The 19913-nt window shown below is 52.9% G+C and overlaps 6 protein-coding genes across 6 annotated transcripts; 2 read left to right on the top strand and 4 right to left on the bottom strand.

Moving 5' to 3' along the window:
- Positions 1-267: 267 nt before the first annotated feature.
- Positions 268-1350, bottom strand: CCM_05417 (GNAT family acetyltransferase Nat4, putative; the record flags this gene model as incomplete). Its single annotated transcript, XM_006670561.1, has 3 exons — positions 268-658; positions 735-1148; positions 1223-1350. The coding sequence occupies 3 exons, from the start codon at positions 1348-1350 to the stop codon at positions 268-270; spliced, it is 933 nt and encodes a 310-aa protein (XP_006670624.1).
- Positions 1351-1664: 314 nt separating this feature from the next.
- On the top strand, positions 1665-2123 carry CCM_05416 (Complex 1 LYR protein; the record flags this gene model as incomplete). The annotated part of the gene is made up of 3 exons (XM_006670560.1): positions 1665-1760; positions 1836-1976; positions 2049-2123. 3 exons carry the CDS (start codon positions 1665-1667, stop codon positions 2121-2123), a joined length of 312 nt encoding a protein of 103 aa, XP_006670623.1.
- Positions 2124-2400: 277 nt separating this feature from the next.
- Positions 2401-2776, bottom strand: CCM_05415 (ribosomal protein L36; the record flags this gene model as incomplete). The annotated part of the gene is made up of 2 exons (XM_006670559.1): positions 2401-2490; positions 2567-2776. The coding sequence occupies 2 exons, from the start codon at positions 2774-2776 to the stop codon at positions 2401-2403; spliced, it is 300 nt and encodes a 99-aa protein (XP_006670622.1).
- A 493-nt stretch (positions 2777-3269) lies between these two features.
- Positions 3270-5521, bottom strand: CCM_05414 (uncharacterized protein; the record flags this gene model as incomplete). Its single annotated transcript, XM_006670558.1, has 2 exons — positions 3270-4543; positions 4720-5521. 2 exons carry the CDS (start codon positions 5519-5521, stop codon positions 3270-3272), a joined length of 2076 nt encoding a protein of 691 aa, XP_006670621.1.
- Positions 5522-10273: 4752 nt separating this feature from the next.
- CCM_05413 (conserved lysine-rich protein, putative) lies at positions 10274-12932 on the top strand (the record flags this gene model as incomplete). Its single annotated transcript, XM_006670557.1, has 5 exons — positions 10274-10339; positions 10856-11107; positions 11336-11556; positions 11632-11806; positions 11865-12932. 5 exons carry the CDS (start codon positions 10274-10276, stop codon positions 12930-12932), a joined length of 1782 nt encoding a protein of 593 aa, XP_006670620.1.
- Positions 12933-14241: 1309 nt separating this feature from the next.
- On the bottom strand, positions 14242-19377 carry CCM_05412 (ethylene receptor; the record flags this gene model as incomplete). Its single annotated transcript, XM_006670556.1, has 2 exons — positions 14242-18725; positions 19176-19377. The coding sequence occupies 2 exons, from the start codon at positions 19375-19377 to the stop codon at positions 14242-14244; spliced, it is 4686 nt and encodes a 1561-aa protein (XP_006670619.1).
- Between the last annotated feature and the right edge of the window lie 536 nt (positions 19378-19913).

Genomic DNA, 19913 nt, shown 5'->3' with positions numbered 1-19913 from the left:
TGACTGAATGGAAGAAGAATAACGATTTCAGTTTTTGCTTTTATCGGAGTCAACTTGGGTATTTGAAAAAGAAATGGGTACAACTAGACATGTAAAGAGTTTTTTTTCTTCTCGAACGCGCTTCACAGCCCGAATATTCCCCCGTACTTGCCAGCGAATAGTACATGCATAGTTATTTACATTGAAATGAATTTACGCCGTTATGCTGCCATGCCGAAGTGCTGCCCCTCTGCTGGTGGAAGTTTACATGAAGATCCGCTGCCCCTCTCAAGACGGGCCCTTGTCTAGTGATGCGTCGTTTTTATCGTTTTCTTCGTCTTTTTTTTGCTCGCGTCCGATACCGCCGTGTTTTTTTGCTCTCTTATGCTGGTGCCCCTCGTCCGCCAGCGCCGCATCCTCCTGCTCCTCCACCCCATCCCCACGCCGCGTCGCCGTCGTCGTGGGCCGGCTCAGGATCACATAGTCGGGCTCGAGAAGCCTGTCCCGAAGCCGGCGCGGGCGCGGCGAGCTCGCATCAACCCGAAACCCCAGCCGCTCGTAGAAGCGGCGCGCGTGCGCATTGGACACGAAGCACGTCAGCATCGTCTTGTCCAGCCCGCCGCCAATGCGGTCCGCCGCCGCCGTGACGTGGCCCATGAGCAGCCCGCCCAAGCCTGTCCTGCGCATAGCGTTGTCTCGTTAGTACAAAGAAGACGCAGGTTGTAGTTCCTCCCCCCCAATATCCTGAGTGGCACCGGGGAGAAGAAGAAGACGAGACGACCTCGAAGCCAGTCCAATTGGGAACACGAGCCATGCACCACCCAACGTACCTCTCCAGCTCGGGCTGCAGGTGAATCTCGTAGCAGTACACGACGGCAAACTCGTCCTCCCACGTCGGCATAAACGACGCAAAGGCGCGAATCTCACCGCTGCTGGCCGCGTGCCGCCGCCGGACGAGGACGTACCGCAGGCCCGGCGAGCGCATCTCGGCCCGCTTCGCCAGCGGGTGCCAGCCGGCGGCCGCCCGGCGGTAATCGGCGGCGCTCGTGCGCTCAACCAGCGCAAAGCACGCCGCCAGCTCCGCCTCGGCCATGTCCTGCGGCGACCGCAGGCTGAGCGCGTAGTCCTGCCGCGTCGCGGGGTGCGTCCACCGCGGCCACGATGCCTCACTTTGGGCGTGTGCTCATGTTAGCTAAACAAGAAGAGAGGGAGGGCTCGTTTGGGGGGGCGGGGGAGACGTTACTCGGGTTTTAGGTATTCCGAGACAAAGGCTTCGTTGGAGAGGGCGTTGGCGGCGCCGAGGGCCGCTTCGACGGCTCGCACTTGCTCGCGCCGCAAGACGCGTCGTTGGCTGTCCTGGGACACGCCCATGACGAGAGGGGGGAGTAAGGATGAGTTGAGAGGTGTTACTTGGCTGCCTGCCGTTGGAGCAATATGAGACCAGCATCGGGCACCAAAAAAAAAGTAAAAGCGTGTTAGTTGTTGTCAAGGCGAGATTGCTAAGCTGTCAGTTCTTTGACTTATTCCCGAGGCTCCACCATCTCATGTGTGTGTTCTCGACGATTCGCATTTTCTTACTATTTCCAAGTTTCACCTCTCATCCCAGTGACTTGCGAAAGCGCACTCCTTTCTTCTTTTCTTGCAAATTTATCCTGCGTATAGATAAATATTGCAAGACTGTATTCATGGTCTCCTGTCTGCGCCTCGTGCGCCAATGCCGTGGTTTCGCCACGCAGCGTCCCTCCTCCAAGCGCATCGGCGGCGCACTCAGTCTCGATCACGTATGTCTCCTCCAAAAACCAAAAAGTGCTTTTCCGTCTTTGTATTTATTTCTGACTCTGCCGGAATAACTACAGTTCCTGCAGCGATCCAAAGTCATTTCATTTTACCGCACCATCCTCCGCGGGTGTCGCGGCATCAACAATGCGCAGACGCGGCGGGAGACGCAAAAGTTTGTCCGGGATGAGCTAGAGCGCCATCGCCATGTCACTGATTTAGTAAGAGTCTTTTTTTTTTTTCCTCGCTTCTCTGATTGTCGTGACAAACTTGAAGACTGACCATCCGACTAGCAACATGTACGATATCTACTGTCTACGGGAAAGACGGAATGGGATGCCATGGAGCGGTATATAGGGGGTATGTAATTGAGAATGGGTGCGCGCGCCCGGATAAATTGTAAAAATACATTGAGCATCATGACCATTGCTCAGCTATCTGGTCACATTTCTTGCCCACTGCTGCTTTCTGTTGCTTCGCTTCTTTTGTACATGGTTCGTTCCAAGAAAGCGCCGATAATCGTACAAGTGTTTTTTTCCTTTGTTCTGGCCGATCCTCCACGGCATATAGCCAATCGCATCTATTGATCTCTATTTTCCGTCTTTTTGTTTCGCCTTTTTTTTTCATCGTAGCGACAAGGTACAATCAACCCTGTCGTTGCTTGTGTCGCGGGTTCGCCTTGCAGATAATGTACAAGTAGCCGTTGTGTCTCTTGCCGGCCTTGCGTCGGACAACCTGCGCACACACACTCTCGTCAGCAAACCCCTCCCCTCCTCAAAACAAAAAGCTGTACGGCGCCATGGATAGTTACCTTGCAGTGCTCGCAGCGTTTCTTGACGGAGCTGTGCACCTTCATGCCGCGCACCTGCGTCGTGGTGGTGACGACGGCCAAGGCCCGCGAAAACGGTGACAAGGCGCCGGCGACCCTGCCGCCGGCCAGGAAGGACGCGGGTGCGGCGAAGAGGGCGCGTGATGAAAACGCGCTCGCCGATAGCGTCAATGTTCGGAAAAGGGACGCCATGGCGGCTTTTTCTTGTGCTTGCGGTGCTTTTCTTTCTGGTCCTTGCTCGGTCACCATGCTTGCTGGTAAAAGTTGCGTGGGACGATGCCAGTGGTGCACGTGACCTGGACTGCCTAAATAGGACAAATAGGACAGCCCAAGGCGCTGGTGTACTTTTTATTTAGTTTTACTTTTTATTTATGAACGTTAATGACTACAGGAAGGCCAGGGTGATCAGCCCTCAATTATTAGCGATCATGGGATAGATATTGGATTGAAACTGCAATTCTATTTCTCTGAAACTACTCTGCCGAATTTTCCTTGCTCACTCCGCTCGTCATTCACTTCAATCACAGCAACTGGTGCTATCATTCCCTATTCTGCCACCAACCCAGCGACCCAAAGTTCAAGCTTCAACTTTAATAAAGCAATAGAAACATGTCTCCAATCAAGTCCAAGGTGGCCAACTTGCAAGTAGCCCCCCTAATAACCCCCAAACCCACCATTCCCACCATTACCACCCTTTTGCCTCCAGAGCCAGATGAAAATGAACTGCTGTGGTGTGGTTGAAGCTCTGAAGCTCTCGAGCATGACGTTCCCTATGCCAGACTTCACCGTACGAGTCTCTTGGTAGGCTCGCATTTTTCCCCTTGCCCATGTGCGCTGATTCGGCGTGGACTCGGCGCCTGGCGCGGGCGAAAAGGTCTGCCCAGTTACAGTGGTTAAACAGGTCTGCCCAGCGACGATCAAAGGCTGCATCCTTGACCAAGGCCTGCAACGAGGGTAGACTCTGCAATGAATCTGCTGGACGCTTGTTGTTGCGCGCGGCCCGGCGGACGTAAGGCTTGGCTGTCAGCTCCCCCGCTGCGTTGACATAGAGAGGCGACGGCTCGTTCTGAGACGTCGCCGTCTCTCGGAGCCACATCAGACCGCCTTCCGCATCTTCCTGGCCGCCGCTTGGGGCGTCCTTGTTGAAGTCCATACCATTCCACTCGGGCATAAGCTGAGCCAGCATACCTACCTTCCAGTCACGCATGTCGTGTGGCTGCTGGTCAAGTAAATCTTGCAGGCTACAGCCTGCGCATACCCTGCGATACGGGTCGAGTCCACGGTCTCCGGCGGGGAAAAATTCGTACAACATTTCGTAGCCACAGGAGCTGCAAAAAAGCAGATAGGTGCCCATTTCCTGCTGATACCACGACTCGTTCTCAAGGTTCCGTTCGAGGCCGAGCCGTATAGGCTTGGTCAGGTCGAAAAGAGCATGACGCTTCTTCACCAGAGATGCCTCTCTCTCCAAGTATCGCCGGAGGCCGTCGAAAAAGGTAGGGATGCTCAGGGGAGGGTTAGGTAGCCGCAACAGAAACGCCCTCAGCGCGTTGCCCGGCTTAAAGAGCATGTCAAGTTTCATGTGTCGCGCTTTCAGGAAGCCTTTCAGTAAAATTGCGTAGAGGCCCCTTTGAACAATATCTCGATCTAGCGAGTCTGCTGTCAGGCCATAGGTCGACCGTTGACCCGCTGATGTAGCCAAGCCTCGGTGGAAGCTTGGGTAGAAGTCAAATGCTGTAATAAGTGGCACATTCCCCATCCTCCTCTCATTGTTGATCTCACTGATTAAGTCGAGAATGGGAATCAAGTCCCCAAAATGAATAAGGGGGCAGTTATAGACCCCCAGCATCGTGACATGTGGACTGGCCCGCAGCACAATCGCGAGTATGCGTCGGTCAAAGAATGGAGTGTTATGAAAGTGAAGAACTCGCGTCTTCTTTCGATGGTTAAACAGTTCCACAACTGCGATTTCTGGTTAGCTTTCCGAGTAGGTATGTCCTCGACGGCACAACAGTAAACGAGGGCAGCAAATAACAAGAATAACAAAACAACAGATGGATTAAGATACATAAAGGGGAACCAGACACATCGGAGAGAGAAAAGTAATAAGAGTGCGAAAAGTAATAGAAGTGACTTACGTAAAAGCTGCAGGCGAGTTGCAGAATAGATCATTTGCGGCTCAAAAATTTGCTGGGACGGAAGTGATGTAAATTGATTTGCCTTGAAGATCTTTTTTGGATCCTTGATGGTACGGATCGCCTCCAAGATGCGCGGTTCGAGGATGCGCTCGAGGAATTGCGGCGGCGCTGGCAGCCCGTCCATTCTCATCCGTACCATGTAGAGCGTGGCAATCACGTCCTCTTCCCTTGTATGGGCGGCATTGTGCCAGTCCGTGAAGGGAGTGGCGAGGCTAAGCACGGACGCAGACCCGAAGCCGTACGGATCCGTGAGCCGCGTGGCCATCATCTCCCCCAGGGTGAACTCGGGCGCCGTGGTGACGAAGACGCCCGAGGGCCCCAGGTTTTGCAGACGGCCGGCGAAGAAGTCGAAGTAATCCACGCTGGCCCCGAGTATGGTCCACATCCTTTTGGAGGTGAGAGCCAGCCTCAAGGCCGACCCCCCCGAGGCGAAGATATGCTCAATGATGAGCGGCCCGACAGATTGCGCCGTGATGAGGCTCTCAAATGTGATGACGGCCTTGGATTCCTCCACCGGCTGCATCTCCGGCGGCTCCTCCCGTAGGAGAAGAAACGCTCTCGTCATACGCCGCTGCCGACAAGGCTCATTCGCTGCCGCCTCCTCCTCCCTCCGAAGCATCTGGATCCAAGAGGCTATTGCCTCCTCCCGGATCCCCGGTTCAAACTGCTGCCTTGATTCTGTCATTCCGTACCGGTCCCTTTCCGGGGCCGCCGCAGGCGGTGTTTTTCTTCTCCGCGCCATCGTGGAGAAGCTGGTTGTGGAAGAGGGTGGATGGGAGAAGAATGGGAGGGAAGTGCAGCGGTAAGATGTGTGTGGCTGCGCGGCTGCGTAGTTGAAATCCGTGCACGCGTGCGAGGAAAAAAGTAAAAGATAAGAAAGATAGCTGTGAGAAGTATAATAAATTAGATAGCTATGAAAAAGTAAAATAAATTAGGTAGCTGTGATAAGTATAATCAATTAGATAGCTGTGATAAGTATAATAAATTAGATAGCTCTAATAAGTATGATAAATTAGATAGCTCCGAAAAATAAACTCGGAAAGATGGAGTAGAAAATAAAGGGTTTATGTCATCGGAAAGATTTCTTTTTTAAAACATGACCTTTACTAGATAAATTATAAGACGACTTGGTTCATCACAGACGTCTGGTACCAAAAATATAGCCAATTCTTATACTGGAGAACGACGAAACGGAGCTATTTATGCAAGAACATCAGGCACCAGCCAATCTCGGGTACCTGGAGTGATGACTCACAGACCGTGAGTCACAGTCAAGAATCATGGAAGCGAGAACAATTTTTTTTTCTTTGTCTGGAAATGCAGACATGAGCCAAGTGGCTGCCTGCTTCAACCGGTGCACTTCAAGCCCAGCTCGAGGACCAATACAGAGAAGAGGCATTGCACGTACGCAACATACAGAGCTACATTAACTACATTAACTACATTAACATGGTCCACGGAATCGGCAGTAAATCTTGGCAATGAAATCTGGCTCTTGGTGAATGTTCCGACCCGTCGTTTCATCCCAGCAGTCGGTCATGCACTGAGCGGACTCGCTGTTTGTTCCCACGGCTGAGCGTCATGCTCTCCTTTCATGACTGGTACGATAGTACGGCTTCCGATTCCGCGCTTTCAGTAAATCCTTGTTAAGCATTGTCATATCAGGGAGCAGGAATTGAAAAGAAGTCGCCCAGCCAAAAGCTTTGGACGTCTCGAATGGATACCGTACTCGGGCGCTACCAGATAGGTAAAAGAGGGGTCGCAATAACCACATGTAGCTTCCAATGATCTGCATCGAGTCTTTCCCCACTGCACTCGAGCGGCAGGTCAATGATACGTGTGTCCAGGCGGCTTGCCAAACGGCCAACTTGACCAAAGTACACGGAATCCCCCGAACGTCGTCGTTGTGCCGCGACAAGGCGCCATAACTAGAAGGCCTTGCATGGCCAGCCCTGACTCTGGTAAAGAGAGACTGCCAGCCTTGAAAGTGATTCAGCCGCACCGTGGATAACTAGTAGCATTTGTCATCGGTCAACTGAGGTTTGCCTCGGGTTCTCTTGTACGCACCTTGCGCGCCTTCCGTCAGACTGCATACCGCCGTCCGCCCACAGAGACGATGGCGAGCAAATCAGAGCTCGTGGTTGATGGTACGAACATCAATTGCTTCATTCATGCCTGGTACCGTGACCACTTGTGACTAGCTTGGCATGCTGCGTGGCGCCTGTCCCCCACTGGCTCGACACCGTGCACAGCAGCTGGCAAGTTGATCGACTTTGCTGGTCGTGGCGACTGGAGACGTGCCCAGTAAATGGCGAAGCTCCGGCTGAGCGTGGCGAGATTGGACCTGTTGATTGTTTGGTTGGGCCGGGCGTAGTTGGACAATATATCTGCGGCATCATGTTGGAGCGAGCTCGCCATGTCGCCATGAAGGTCTTTGACTTTGATTATTACCATGCCGCATTTCTGTCAGTCATCGCATCAGCCCTGCATTGCATCGCCTCATTTTCAGAGCACCTTTGCTCCAGTCAGCCCCGCTCACAGGGCCAGGCGGCGGACTGATATGGAGGTTTGTAGTGGCAGTGATGATAGTTGGCGTTGTGGCGTTTGCATTTGCATGTGCCAGTTGTGAAGCTGCAAGAGGAGTGGCGTGTTATTGGCTGTGCTCGCCCTGCCGTTGCGGACCCCAACACCACACCACCGCCTGCCGGGCGGGGCACCTTGATCAGGATCAATAATGTGTTGTACATAAGTTATTCGTTAGGCTTGCTGTAATTTGTATCCGTGGTGAAAGGGACACACAATGGGCAAGGCTGCAGAGTTGAGAGCTTGCTGTGAAACGCTGTAACCAAGAGCATTCCCGACCCCGACTCCAGATGGTTTTGGGCGGGATACCCCTAACTACCGAGTACTCTGTAGGATGTTGTCGCTCCAGATCGGAAGCACCAGTCATGTGCGGTTCACGTTTCAAGATTTTCTTAACTAGAAAGGAATCGCATAGTCCTCTGGTCATCTGGCCTTGTGCCGGTCCGCGGCCCAAGATGCCCTCTTTTCCTCCTTTTCTCTGTCAGTGGGTAAAAAGCTCCTCGATCCACTTATTTCAAGATCAATGGGGCTCAAAATTGATGTGGATATACCGGTATTGGAATACTCTGCCTTCCAACTATAACTAGTACCGTGTTTGTAAATTTCCGAGATTTTGCGTATGTTTCTGCTATCATGGGAAGCTGTGCCCTTCTCTTGTATCCTGTCAGCCAGTCGTCTCGATTGTAGTCAACACTGCGCGATGGACCACAGTTACGCATGCAACTGTTGCGCCTCGCAAACCCGTTCAGGACCTGGAGTGCTTGTCCAGATGGGGACAGGCAAGCAAATTGCAAGATTTCAGCGATAAATCGGACCAAATCTGGGTATTGGTTGTCACGCTACCAAATTGGAGCGGGCCGTCATGTACGAATAGTTTAGCGCCAGCGCCAGAGCCTAGTTATCAACTAATGTTGCCTCATTTCCTCGGGGCCATAATTTCCAGTCAGCCTCTGGCAATCTATACCAAGACAGTGAGAAGAAGCGTACATCGTATGTACCAGTATAATCCCACAGGGACAAGCAGGTGCCTGCCAGAAAAGGGGCATTACTGGGCATCGCCGCATCGCCGCATCGCATACTGCAGCATGGAGATTGACAGATTATGTACGGTACAAATTCTGTATCTCCGTATTGTACTGAGCATTTGCACAAAGCCAGGAAATAAATCGTGTAAAACTAGTTATTTCTGCGCGGCCAGAATAACTAGGAGCAAACCCTGCCAACGTGGCGCGTAGGCGTCCCATACTCGAGAAGATGCCGACATCAACAAGGCTTGTTTCGTCGTATTCGACGAGTACCGCGGTTCGTCTGAGTTCCGTCCAGTCCACCCAGGTTGCTGCAGAGGTGTAACTACTGAAGTCGCTGAAGTCGGAGTATTCAATCAAAACAAGTACGTTGGTGAAATATCTACTTCTACTCCATACTAACTGGGCATATTACCCGAGGTATTACGAGCACAATTCAATTGCCAAGCCATATCGATTCTCAAGGATTGATTGTGCAGCGTAGTATGTCTCTATAGTAAGACAAATGTTGACGGCATTACTGCCCCTGTACCTGTACGGGCTGACGGATAGTTATTGTCTGGAGTCTATTATTATATCCTTGGTGGTTGGATATGTTTTGTCAATATCGGTCAGAGAAAGTCATGGGGATGATCCCTGGTAGGAGCCCCAGCAGTTCCTCGTGTGGACAATTTTCGTCTGTCGAGTTATCGGTGAGCAAGTTGCATCCGCATGTGTATGTATGAGATGTGCCCCGCCGATGATGGGGAGTGAGGGCCATGTCGCAATACGGGCACGGTATCAGTGCATCTGTTGACGGACGGGTGAGTATGGCGGTGGCTTGCTGGCACCATGTGCATCGGATCGAGACGGATGAGCTTCGAGTCGCAAGTGCTTGTCTCTGTCAGCCAGAGCGCAGGGAAAGGTGGGATATCAAGACTCAAGAGCCGCAAAAGTGGTGATGTATAGTCAGTATCCGTATCGAGTACCAGTACCGGTATGATGATCAACGAGGGTGATTTCCAACTCCTCACTGGTTCATGGCTTGGTTATTGGCCAATTTTGAGTTGGCTGAATGAAAGCTTTCGCTGGAGCGAGCGTTGAGCGGGTCAGTAAAATAGGCACGACCCACTCGCTTAAGCTTGCATGGGCGCAAGGGCCTTGGACTGAACCCTGGCAGGCGGGTGAAAGAAATTGCATGCTGCAGCGCTTTGCTATTCGGAAGACAGGATGAAAGAAAAAAAAGAAGAAGGGAATTTCATGTGTAGAGTGAGAAGGGGAAGGGAGGTAATAAATTCAATGATAACTAGTTAATTTGTAGTACAGACTGGCGCTTGATCTTGTCACCCTGGTACACGGCAACAGAGGCCTGTCTCAGTGGATTGATTGGTGGATTGGTGGATCGGGCTTCTCTTTCTTTTTTTCTTTTTTTTCTGGCCAGCCACTGCAGCCTGTGCTACGAATATGTAGGTAACTATCATGCTTGGCATCGCGCGGGTTACTACCTAGTTAGGATCAACTAAAAGAGCCGCGGGCGGGTGTTTTGTGAAAAATTTGAATGGTTCGTGAAGGATGGAATGCAGCCACGAGGAGAGCAGTGGTGTGGTGCAAACGGCATAACTAACTGCGAATTACCTAACTCCTCCTGCAATTATTACCTGTTAATAACATGACACGGTTCTCTGTTTGCTGGCAGCGGGTTGGCGGGCCGGTAGTGGTGGCATCGGTGGGCGGCCACATCACCGATGCAGGTACCTGAAGATTGTGCAGATAACAGTTGGGTAGTTGGGACTGGTAAATCGGTGCATTTGTGCTAGCAAACAGAAACAAAATGGAAATGAATTATGAAGCGACTCTTCATGCGTACTTGATCAGGTAGCTAGAGTGTGTACCGATGACCTCCAATCATGGCCTCCGTGTGGTGCATCAAATATGTAGGTGGCTGCTTGGCCACCATGGTCACATTGCCATTGGCAAGCCGCAAGTTGTCCACTCACACATGAATCAAGCACTCCTGCATTAGTACTTGTGTATTTGCATGTATAATTTATGTAGGTACCTACTCGGTACCGATAGCAACAGCATGACACCATTTCCTCGTTTTTCGATTTTTCTTCTCAGCGGCGGCACAGCAGATAACCAGCTTTGGGGGTCATTCCCGAGGCCCTCGTCCCTCGTCTGGACTCCTCTGGTGCCACCCCCTGTTGGCGAAAAATGAACCCTAATCACATTGGCCCCGTCTGTTCCTGGTAGAGTTTTTCACCCAGTGTCGCACAGAGCCAGAGAAATGTGGTGATGGGAGCTCTCCCCTTTCTTACTGGCACTCTGTTGGGTACTGCTACCTGGGCCGGTACCTACTTGGACCCCTGTCGTGGTTAGCACATCGGGGAGGTTAGTCCTCTGTACCTAGAACAGGGACCAGAGGGTCCTCACCAGGTACCTTACCTGTACAGGTAACCTCCTAACCTCCCTCCCTAGCTTCAACCCAGCATCCCACCCAGCCCCCGTTGCCCGCCAACGCCAACGATAGGGAACCCACCAGGGCCACCACCCGCTTGCCTGCCCTGCCAACTGCCACTGCTCATGGCTCATGTCAAGTCCCTACCTCCCCGAATTACCAGGTACTTTCAGCCATTTCCATTTTAGCCTGCACCTGTAACTTGACGCCGCGCCTCCTGGTCTCCTGCCCGCCCGTCCCCCTCCTCCTCCAATTTGCCTGCATTGTTGCCCTGCCCTGCCTGGTTCGCCCACCCTTTGCCAATCCAAATAAGTACCCCCCTTCATCCCCCCTTCGCCTCGTGCTCCCTTCCTTCTTCCTCTCTCACACACCATCCTCTCATCATCTTCGTGGACGCCTTTTTCTAGTTCCCGGTTTTTCTTTTATACCATCCGTCTTTCTTTGTTGTTGTGATACCCACTTAAGATACCCAATACTCTACTTTTAATCCAGAAAAATGGCCGACATCCAGAAGCCCATCGAGGTCCCTGCCGCCGCTGTTGAGCAGGCTCCCAACGCCGTCCCTGAAACGGCTCCCGTTCTCGACGTTCCTGCTGCCACCGACGCTGCTGCGCCCCTCGCCGACGAGGCCAAGCCCGAGGAGCCTGTTGCTGCTGAGGAGACCAAGGAGGAGGTCAAGCCCGTCGAGGAGGGCCACCTTGGCTACAAGGCCCATGGCCTGAGCTTCCCCAAGTAAGTGGCTGTTGAATGCGAAACGGTCACCTCAAGGAATCATCCTAACAACTCGAAAAGGAATCTGCTCGGTAGCAAAGAGTTCTTCTTCTTCAACTCCGAGGCCACTGAGGCCAAGGCCCTCGAGGCCTACAAGAAGGCCCAAAAGTCCGCTGAGGGTGCTCTTGACAACATTTCTTGGGCTGCTCACACCGGCAAGGGTCTTCTCTTCTCCGGTGACAAGAAGGCTCCTCACAACGTCATCAACCTGGTGAGTGATCGCAGCAGCCCAGGCATCGCCGACAAACAGCAATGCTAATAGTCTACAGTCTCACGCCTCTGAGCCTGAGGTCGAGGGTAACAAGTTCCACTTCACCGCCAAGGGTAACAAGCACACCTTCAAGGCCGCTAACGCCGCTGAGCGTGACAACTGGGTTGCCCAGATCAAGGCCAAGATCGCTGAGGCCAAGGAGATTGCCGCCTCTGTCACCGAATCGGAGACCTACAAGAACACCCTCGAGTCTCTGAAGCCCGCTCCCAAGGAGGAGGCGAAGGCTGCTGAGCACGCTGACGAGTCTGCCGAGGTCGCCAAGGCTGACGAGGCCCCTAAGGAGGACGGTGAAGCTCCTAAGGAGGAGTCCAAGGTCGAGGAGCCCAAGCGCCGCTCTGCCAGCCGCAAGCGTGCTTCCTTCTTCGGTTTCGGCAAGAAGGACATTCTGCCCAAGGATGAGGTCAAGACTGAGGAAACCCCCGCCGAGGCCGCCGAGGAGACCGCCGCCCCTGCCGAGGTCACCGATGCCACGGCTGAGGCTGCCAACCAGGATGCCGAGGCCACCGAAGAGCCCACCGCCGAGGTTGTGAAGCCCACCGCCAATAAGCGTAACAGCTTCTTTGGTGGTGTCTTCTCCAAGAAGGAGAAGAAGGCTGCTGAGCCCAAGGCTGCTGAGGCCACCGAGGCCGCTGCTGAGGAGACTGAGGGTGCTGCTGAGACTGCCCCTGTCATCCCCCCTGTTGACACTACTACCCCTCTTGCTGAAGAGGTGATCGCCGCTGATCCCGTCGAGGCCGCTGCCCCCGAGACCAAGACCGATGTCAAGGAGAAGCGCAAGTCTTCCCTCCCCTTCTTCGGCAAGCGTGACGCCTCTCCCACTACCGGCGAGGCCAAGACCGGCGCTTTCTCCAAGCTTCGTGCTACTATCAAGGGCAAGGGCGCCGTCAAGGCTGAGGAGGCAAAGGAGGAGGCTGCCAAGGCCCAGGAGACTGCCACCGATGCCAAGGACAAGACCGAGGAGACCGCTGCCGACATCAAGGAGCAGGTCACCAACGCTGTTGAGGGTGAAGGCGAGAAGAAGACCGAGGCGACCCCTGTTGCCCCCGCTGTCACTGCCTCTGCTTAGATGGCAGACCGACGTGGTCTAGCTTGACGCCCGCAAGACGTACCAGCTCTTCGATGATTGTCACGCGAACAAACCCCCAAACATTTAATTCAAAAAAATATACCCACACGCATGAGAAGGGTGAGAATGGAAGGATGGTTCTGCATTTCTTCACAAGATACCAAGATACCCTGTCAAGACTGCTTTCATTGATACCATTTTCCATACTGTTTTGCACCAGGCACTACGGAAGTCTTTTTTTGTTTTGAGAAAACATTGGCCAGTCCAATGACGAAAGAAACACAGCTTAGTTGCGCGCATTTGGTCTGTTTGTTCGATACCCGGAGGAGATTATAGTAATACCTAATTCAACTGCTGTGTTCATTTTTATATATGGAATTCCCTGAGTGACATGTTGAAAGACTAGATGAAATGTTAGCAGGTGCCTTGCCAGCACCGAGCGTAGCTGGAAAGAGGTCATTGTATCCATCCATGCCAGGTTCAAGCCCAAATTGAACACGGATGGATGGATACCTTGGCCCGAGACAACCGTGACTTCATCTATTTCTGACTCGACATGCATGAATGTTGACAATGCACGAGCATGATTAATAACAAAGCGTCCATGACAAGGCATAAGTCGTCTATTCTGGCCTCAACGCAAGAGGGGGGTATCTGTTGATATATATGTAATGTAATAAGCAGTCGTGTATCAGCCAGCTATCTCTGGGAAGCTGTTGCCCGTGTACCCTGGACGTATGTATATATGTATAATAATCTCCTCACCAGAAACCAAAAACCAAAGAGAAAAACAAGAAACAAAAGCAAGTCATTATATCTTTCTTCTTTCGCACAAGATGAATGTTCCCAAAAAGGACAAAAAAAAGAAAACACAACCCACGGCCATGTGTATATGCCGGTAAAATGGTTTCACACAAAAACTGCACCATGATGTAAAAAACGGACCAACAAGCACACGCTTATTTCCATCCAGTGCAACGTTTTCCCTCTTTGGTTTCAGCAGAGGGCGAGTGTTGTTTCATTTGCAAGTTCCAAAAAAAACGTATATGAGGAGAGGGGGAGAGCGTGTGGCTTTTGTTGCCCTGGAGCGGGAGAGCCAAGCACGCAGGAGGAATCATGGTAGCGCCAAAACGGGAAACCCAAAAAATGGAGACGCCGTCGCTTTGCAAGTGCGAAAGATTTTGTAGGAACAAGAAAAGAAACGTCGCCCGTTCAGTCGTGATGAGATGGAAATGGGTGTAGGTGTTGCAAGAACAAAAGCACACCGCCATCTGTCGGACGCAGACGCACGAAATAGAGGCGTGACGATTTACGCCTCGGCAGACGGTGAGCCGTACTGGCTGACGAGCTCATCAATGCGCGGCAGCAACTCCGGGATGCGAAACGGCTTCGAGATGACGTCGTCGATGCCGGCCGCCTTGGCATTGACAATCTGCTCGGGCCGGGCATAGGCCGTGACGGCAATGATGGGAACATGCCGAGTTATAGTTCCTTCGCGCTGCAGAGCGCGGATGCGACGCGCGCACGTCACGCCGTCCATGACGGGCATCTCGAGGTCCATGAGAACCACCGAAATGGGGACGCCGTCGCGCTCCTGGCCTGCCCAGAAACGCGACCGCTGCAGCGTCTCGAGCGCCTCCTGCCCGTGGTTGGCCACAAAGGTCGTGTTGCCGCAGTTAACAAGTTGCCGTTGCAGCACCCTTTGGTTGACAATATTGTCCTCGACGATGAGCACGTCGTGTTGGGGGCCCCGGGGTGTGCCGCCTGGGTGCCTGCGCGCCGTCGCGGCCGTTGGGCTGTGGGAGGCGCAGTCAGCATGGGCGGCCGCGTCTGGGGCCGCCAGCAAGCGGCATTGTCGGGAGAGGGTAAAGCATGACAGGGGCTCAAAAGGTTCCGACGCGTCGGCGCACTGCCGGCTTTGGATATAGAAGCTAAACTTGCTTCCTTGACCAGCAGTAGAAGTGACACCAATCTGACCACCCTGCATCTCGGTCAAAATTCGAGAGATGAACAGGCCAAGGCCAGAGCCGCCGTACTGCACGTGCGTCCTAGGCGTGGCCTGTGAGAACCGCTGAAAGAGTATCTGGAGCTCCTCTTCAGTAAGACCCGGGCCAGTGTCTTCGACACTACAGTGGATATTGATCTTGTCACCGGTGCCCCAGTCGTCTTCGCTATTGATATCAATTTCGCTGCCAATTTGGTTGGTGTTTCGAGGAAAGTAGGCGGTTGGGCTAGCAACTTCGGAGATGTCCCGCGAGGCACTGAGGTGGACCTTGATCTGACGATGAGGGCGTCCCTGGGTAAACTTGATCGCGTTGGTCATCAGGTTGATGAGGACTTGCCGGAGTCGCGACGGGTCCAGCTTCGTCCATCTGATGCCGTGTCTTGTGAAGCTGCCGTCAACTGTAAAGTCAAAAGCGATATCGTGAGCTGCCAGCTCGGCTTCAAACATCTTGAGGGTCCACCGCACCACCCTCACTGGCTGCTCTACCACAGGCGTGACCATAAGCAAGTTTGAGTCCAACTTGGAGAGTGTCAAAACGTCATCCACAATCCGCTTCTGGTGGCTTGCGCATAGATTGATTGTATTGGCCGCGTCGAGGCAGCTTTCAAGAAGTTCTTCGACGTCCTCGAGATTGCGCGTGTTGAATGTAGTGATGTTGTTGGCGATTTGGTCTGCACACTGTAAAATGGCAGAGAGCGGGTTGCGCATTTCATGACTGGTAATGTCGATGAAGTTTTCCTGCTGACGCTTGAGTTCAACAGCTTCTTCTCGGCGCTCGATCTGGACTCTTTCCGCCCATTTCTGAGCCGAAATATCGGTGATGCAACCAAAAATGGACTTGAGAATCCCATCCTCATTTTGTTCTGGGAAGGCGCTCATCAAAACCCAATTATCCTTCCTGTGGTCCTCTTCCCGCCCAAATGTCTTAAACCGAAATTCTTGGGAAACCGTGACTTTTTCCTCGACTAGTTTTGACCAGGCCTGCCCCAGGGCCGCTCGGTCTTCCGGGTGGACAAGGTCCATCCATGAGTCCTCTAGAATATCTGGATGGGGGCGCCGTGAAATTTGCCACCACATATCGTTGCAGTAGTTGATTTTACCGGTAGCGTCAGCAATAAACATGCCAACCGGTGCGTAGGCCGCCATTCGAGTAAATCTATGCTCGCTTTCATTTGCTTCTTGAGTTCGAAGAAAGAGTTGCATCGAAAGCTCCTGTCGATCCTCAGCAGCGAGCTTCGCTGCCATCTGTCCCCGTTTGATCTCCTCCTCGAAGAGAACGACCGAAGCCATAGAAGTTGCGAGCTGTCTTGCCAGTAAATGTATAAAGAGCTCATAGTCATCGTCATAGGGCCGCCTCGGGTTAACACCGATGATCAAAAAGTCAGTGATGGATTCGCCCGCGCTAGTAGAGACGATGGGGTGGACAACGATTGTTCTGCAGGGTTCGCCAAACCCGCGCCACTGGAGACCCTCTATGAGCTCTTCGGGAAGAGTGCCATCTGTTTGGGACAAGACGACAGGTATACCGCCCATCCTAATGGATTTCCTCATATAGGGGGCAAACCCTTCCTCAGATGTGCGTAAGTCTATCGTCTTTGGGGCCGCAACATGTCCCTCTGGGGCGCCGGATGAAGCTTCAAGCGTCAAATGGGTCGGTTGTGCCACACCTCCGGAGCGCACAGATGATACTTCGCTCTCCGCATCTTCTTTGGCTGTGGAATAAATGAGGTTGAATGGGACATCCAACTCATTGTATGCGAGCCCTTGCTGAACCAGGGGCCAGAATTCGCTGACGGTGGTTGCTGTAGCAGTCTGTTCGCCAATCTCTCGCAACGTAAGCATTCGTCTTTCATTAATTTTGCGACGGGTGTTTTCGAACGCAGGGCTGTAAAGACCCACAACCTGGCCATCTCCTCCAACTACTGGTACAATAGACCAAGAAAAGAATGTCTCCTCGAGATACCCGTCTCGCCGCAGGAAGAGGTGGTTATCATGCTTCATAGTTGCTTGGCCGGATTCCCAAGCACTGCGAAAAATAGGCTCGATTTTATCGGAAAGTTCCTCCCAGGCGTCAAAGTTTCTCATTCCCATAATGCCGGGATGCTTCTTGCCAGCAATTTCGATATACGCGGCATTATACAGGCAAATGTATTCAGGCCCCCAGTACAGAGTAGCAGGGTGCGGGCTGCCCATGACGAGATTTGAAAGCATTCTCAACTCATGCGGCCATTCCTCGATGGAACCGAGCGGTGTAGAGGCCCAGTCAGTTGTTTTTGCGAGCTTGATGTGCTCAGGGAGAGAATCGCTCATAGGTATTCTAGTCCAGTCGAAGAAGGGTCTCGACTCTTTGGATTGAAGTACTTGGTTGGTGAATTCATCAGGATGCCCAGGTTGTGTATTTTTGGCTTGGTCGATCAAAGCTCTCTCAAAGCTATTAGCATGGTAGTCATCGGATGTCTCCGCAGCGGCATCCCCGAAGTAGTCCATCGGTTCCCCAGCAGCTTCGGCAATGTCTTCCTGCGCCCCGAGCTTCAATGGGATGGCTTCGTCATCCATGCGTTCGGGAGCATCTGCGCTGGTGGCCCCAGGATCAGAACAGTCGGGTGACTCGCGGAGATTGATGGTGCCAGAGATGAAGCGAAATCGTCGCCTGACGGTTGACTTGGTCCAGTTGACGCGACCATACTCGCAGGACGGAAAACCAAGTTCTGGCCGTTCGGCTTTTTGCGTCGAACACATCGCCCATTCCTTGAAGTGCTCGAACTCGGGAGTCGTCGGGTTGCTCTCGAAGCCGGCGTATACTAGAGGATGTATATCGTAGCAGGCGCGAAGGGAAGGATTAGAGTATTGTATAGGGAGGTGAGATTGGGTCGTATTAGATGGTTGTTGAAGATCAATCATGAAGGTAGGCCGTATATCGTTTTCTAGAAGTTCTAGAATACCAATGGATCGGATTATTTGTAAGTTGCTAGGGACAGCAATGCTGTCGGGGCTCGTAGAGGATCCCGAGACGTCTAAGGAGGATGCCATACTGCCCGGCGTACTTCCAGAAGGCGCGGGAGTGACTGTGCTGACGCTAGCTCTAGGAAGCTTGAGAGTCGTTACGGACTCGTAGGAATCTTCACCAATGGGAGAGAGCATGCCCGCAGCGAGTTCAGATGTTGAGTCGACTGATGGGCGACTTGCATGGCGGGTAGGCGAGTTAGAGAAAAAGAGCGGAGAGGAGACAGGTTCTCTAAAGGCTCTTGCTGAGGCTCTCGTAAGAGGGGCGGTGGCTGCAGAAGGTAACTCAAATCGCCTCGAAGGTGAAGAGCCTGTCCGAAGCTTCTTGGGCGGCCCAGACGTCATGGCCGGTTCGAGCTGGGCGAGCCAAGACGATCGCTTACCGAGAGGCTGTAGAATTTGGGCCGAGGCTACAGCGTCTGGCAGGGTGAGGCACTGTTGCTGCAGAATTGAGGCGCCAGCAAGCAGAGTAGTAGAGAAGGTGGTGTTTGGGTGACCAGATTGCACAGATAGCGCCGGTTGACGAGAGGCATGATCCGGCGAGGATTGGATAATATCGCCGCGGGCGAGGGCCGGCTGGGCGACTTGGGGTGCAGATGTTGGCAGTATTGACTTAAGTTTGGTAGAGGCGACACAACATTCACAGGCAGCAAGGCCGGGTGAAGCTATCACTGGTGTGTGCGGGTGCCGGCGGTCGGTCGCTCCGAGCGGGGACGATGTTGAACGAGTGTCGGCGATGGGGCGCAAGGTCGAATCGTCGGGAGGATTAGTGTATAGAGGCTGGACTTTACGCATCAAGGGGTTTTCGGAGTTTCACAAAAGATGTTGCGTCTTGAGAGAAAAGAAAGACTGCAGTCGATGGTGAGCACGTAGAAAGACAAGGCAGGGTGGTCCGCATTGCAGTGGGGGTTGTCAGACAGGCGTTGCTGGAGCCCTCCACAAGCCAAAAAGTCTAGGTAGTTACTCCGTAGTTGACTGAGTGGTCTGTTTGAAGAGAAAGGAAAAAAGCGAGACAAATAAAAGGTGAAGAACAGTTGCAATTAATAGGGCGTGCAATATTTGTTTGTTGCGGTGCGGGTGGCTTAGGGGCGGCGGTCTTGGGTGTTTTGGGTCTGGGCCTGGTCTGGACCTGTGGTTCAGGTTGTAGCTAGGCAGCCTCTGATAATTTAGTTAGGCAACGACAGCGGAAGATCGCGATGCCAGCGAGGTGGACCGCAGCTGGCAAAATAAGGTACCGGAGGGATTATCATGGATGTCTATCTGCACGAGGGTGGCGGTTTTAGACGGAGAGTGGAAATGTTGCGCGACGGTGGTGCAAAGACCAAAGACGAAAGACGAAAGACGGGGCCACGCCCGGCCGAGACAGCCGGCTGGCGGAAGGTCGAGACCCGGGGCGGACTCGTCGGAGAGTTTGGACTTTGAAGACGCCATCGCCATCGTGCAGTGTCAGCATCGAGTTGTGTCGTGCGAGGCTGCAGCCGTGGTCGCAGTCATGACGGGGACCAGCTGTGCCAGGCGTCGAATGCGGCCTGGCACACCAAGCCCAACAGCGGATGGAGGAGATGCTGGCAATTGATAATTGATTAGTTATGTACAAGGGCAACGGTTCGGAAGGAAGCCGATGAGGACATGCCTGCAAAAGACTGGGGGCTGCCAAGCTGAGAGAAGGTTTGAGTGTGGTAGACCTTGTTGGCGTGTGGCCACCGAAAACTACCGGGTAGGAATTCTTGTGATCTTTTCTCCGTATGTATTATCTCTTGATGTCTAGGTACATAGTTGTATTTACGCTTTTGACATGGCTTATTCCTCTACTTTCTCCTTTATTAATTGTTCTGAGAAGTCTATATCTGTATGGCTATATTGTTTACTCACGACTCGGCTATGCGCAATGCATTGCCATTGCCCGTTCGTCGTCTCCCTGTAGGTACCTATTGTTCGATCCCTCTCGCTTATCTGAGCACCCACCAGCTGGC

Source organism: Cordyceps militaris (genome assembly GCF_000225605.1).
Source record: "Cordyceps militaris CM01 unplaced genomic scaffold CCM_S00004, whole genome shotgun sequence".
In the NCBI taxonomy this organism is placed as follows: Eukaryota; Fungi; Ascomycota; class Sordariomycetes; order Hypocreales; family Cordycipitaceae; genus Cordyceps; species Cordyceps militaris.
The sequence above is the reverse complement of the archived record's forward strand: the minus strand, read 5'-3'. Positions and strand labels throughout refer to the sequence as shown.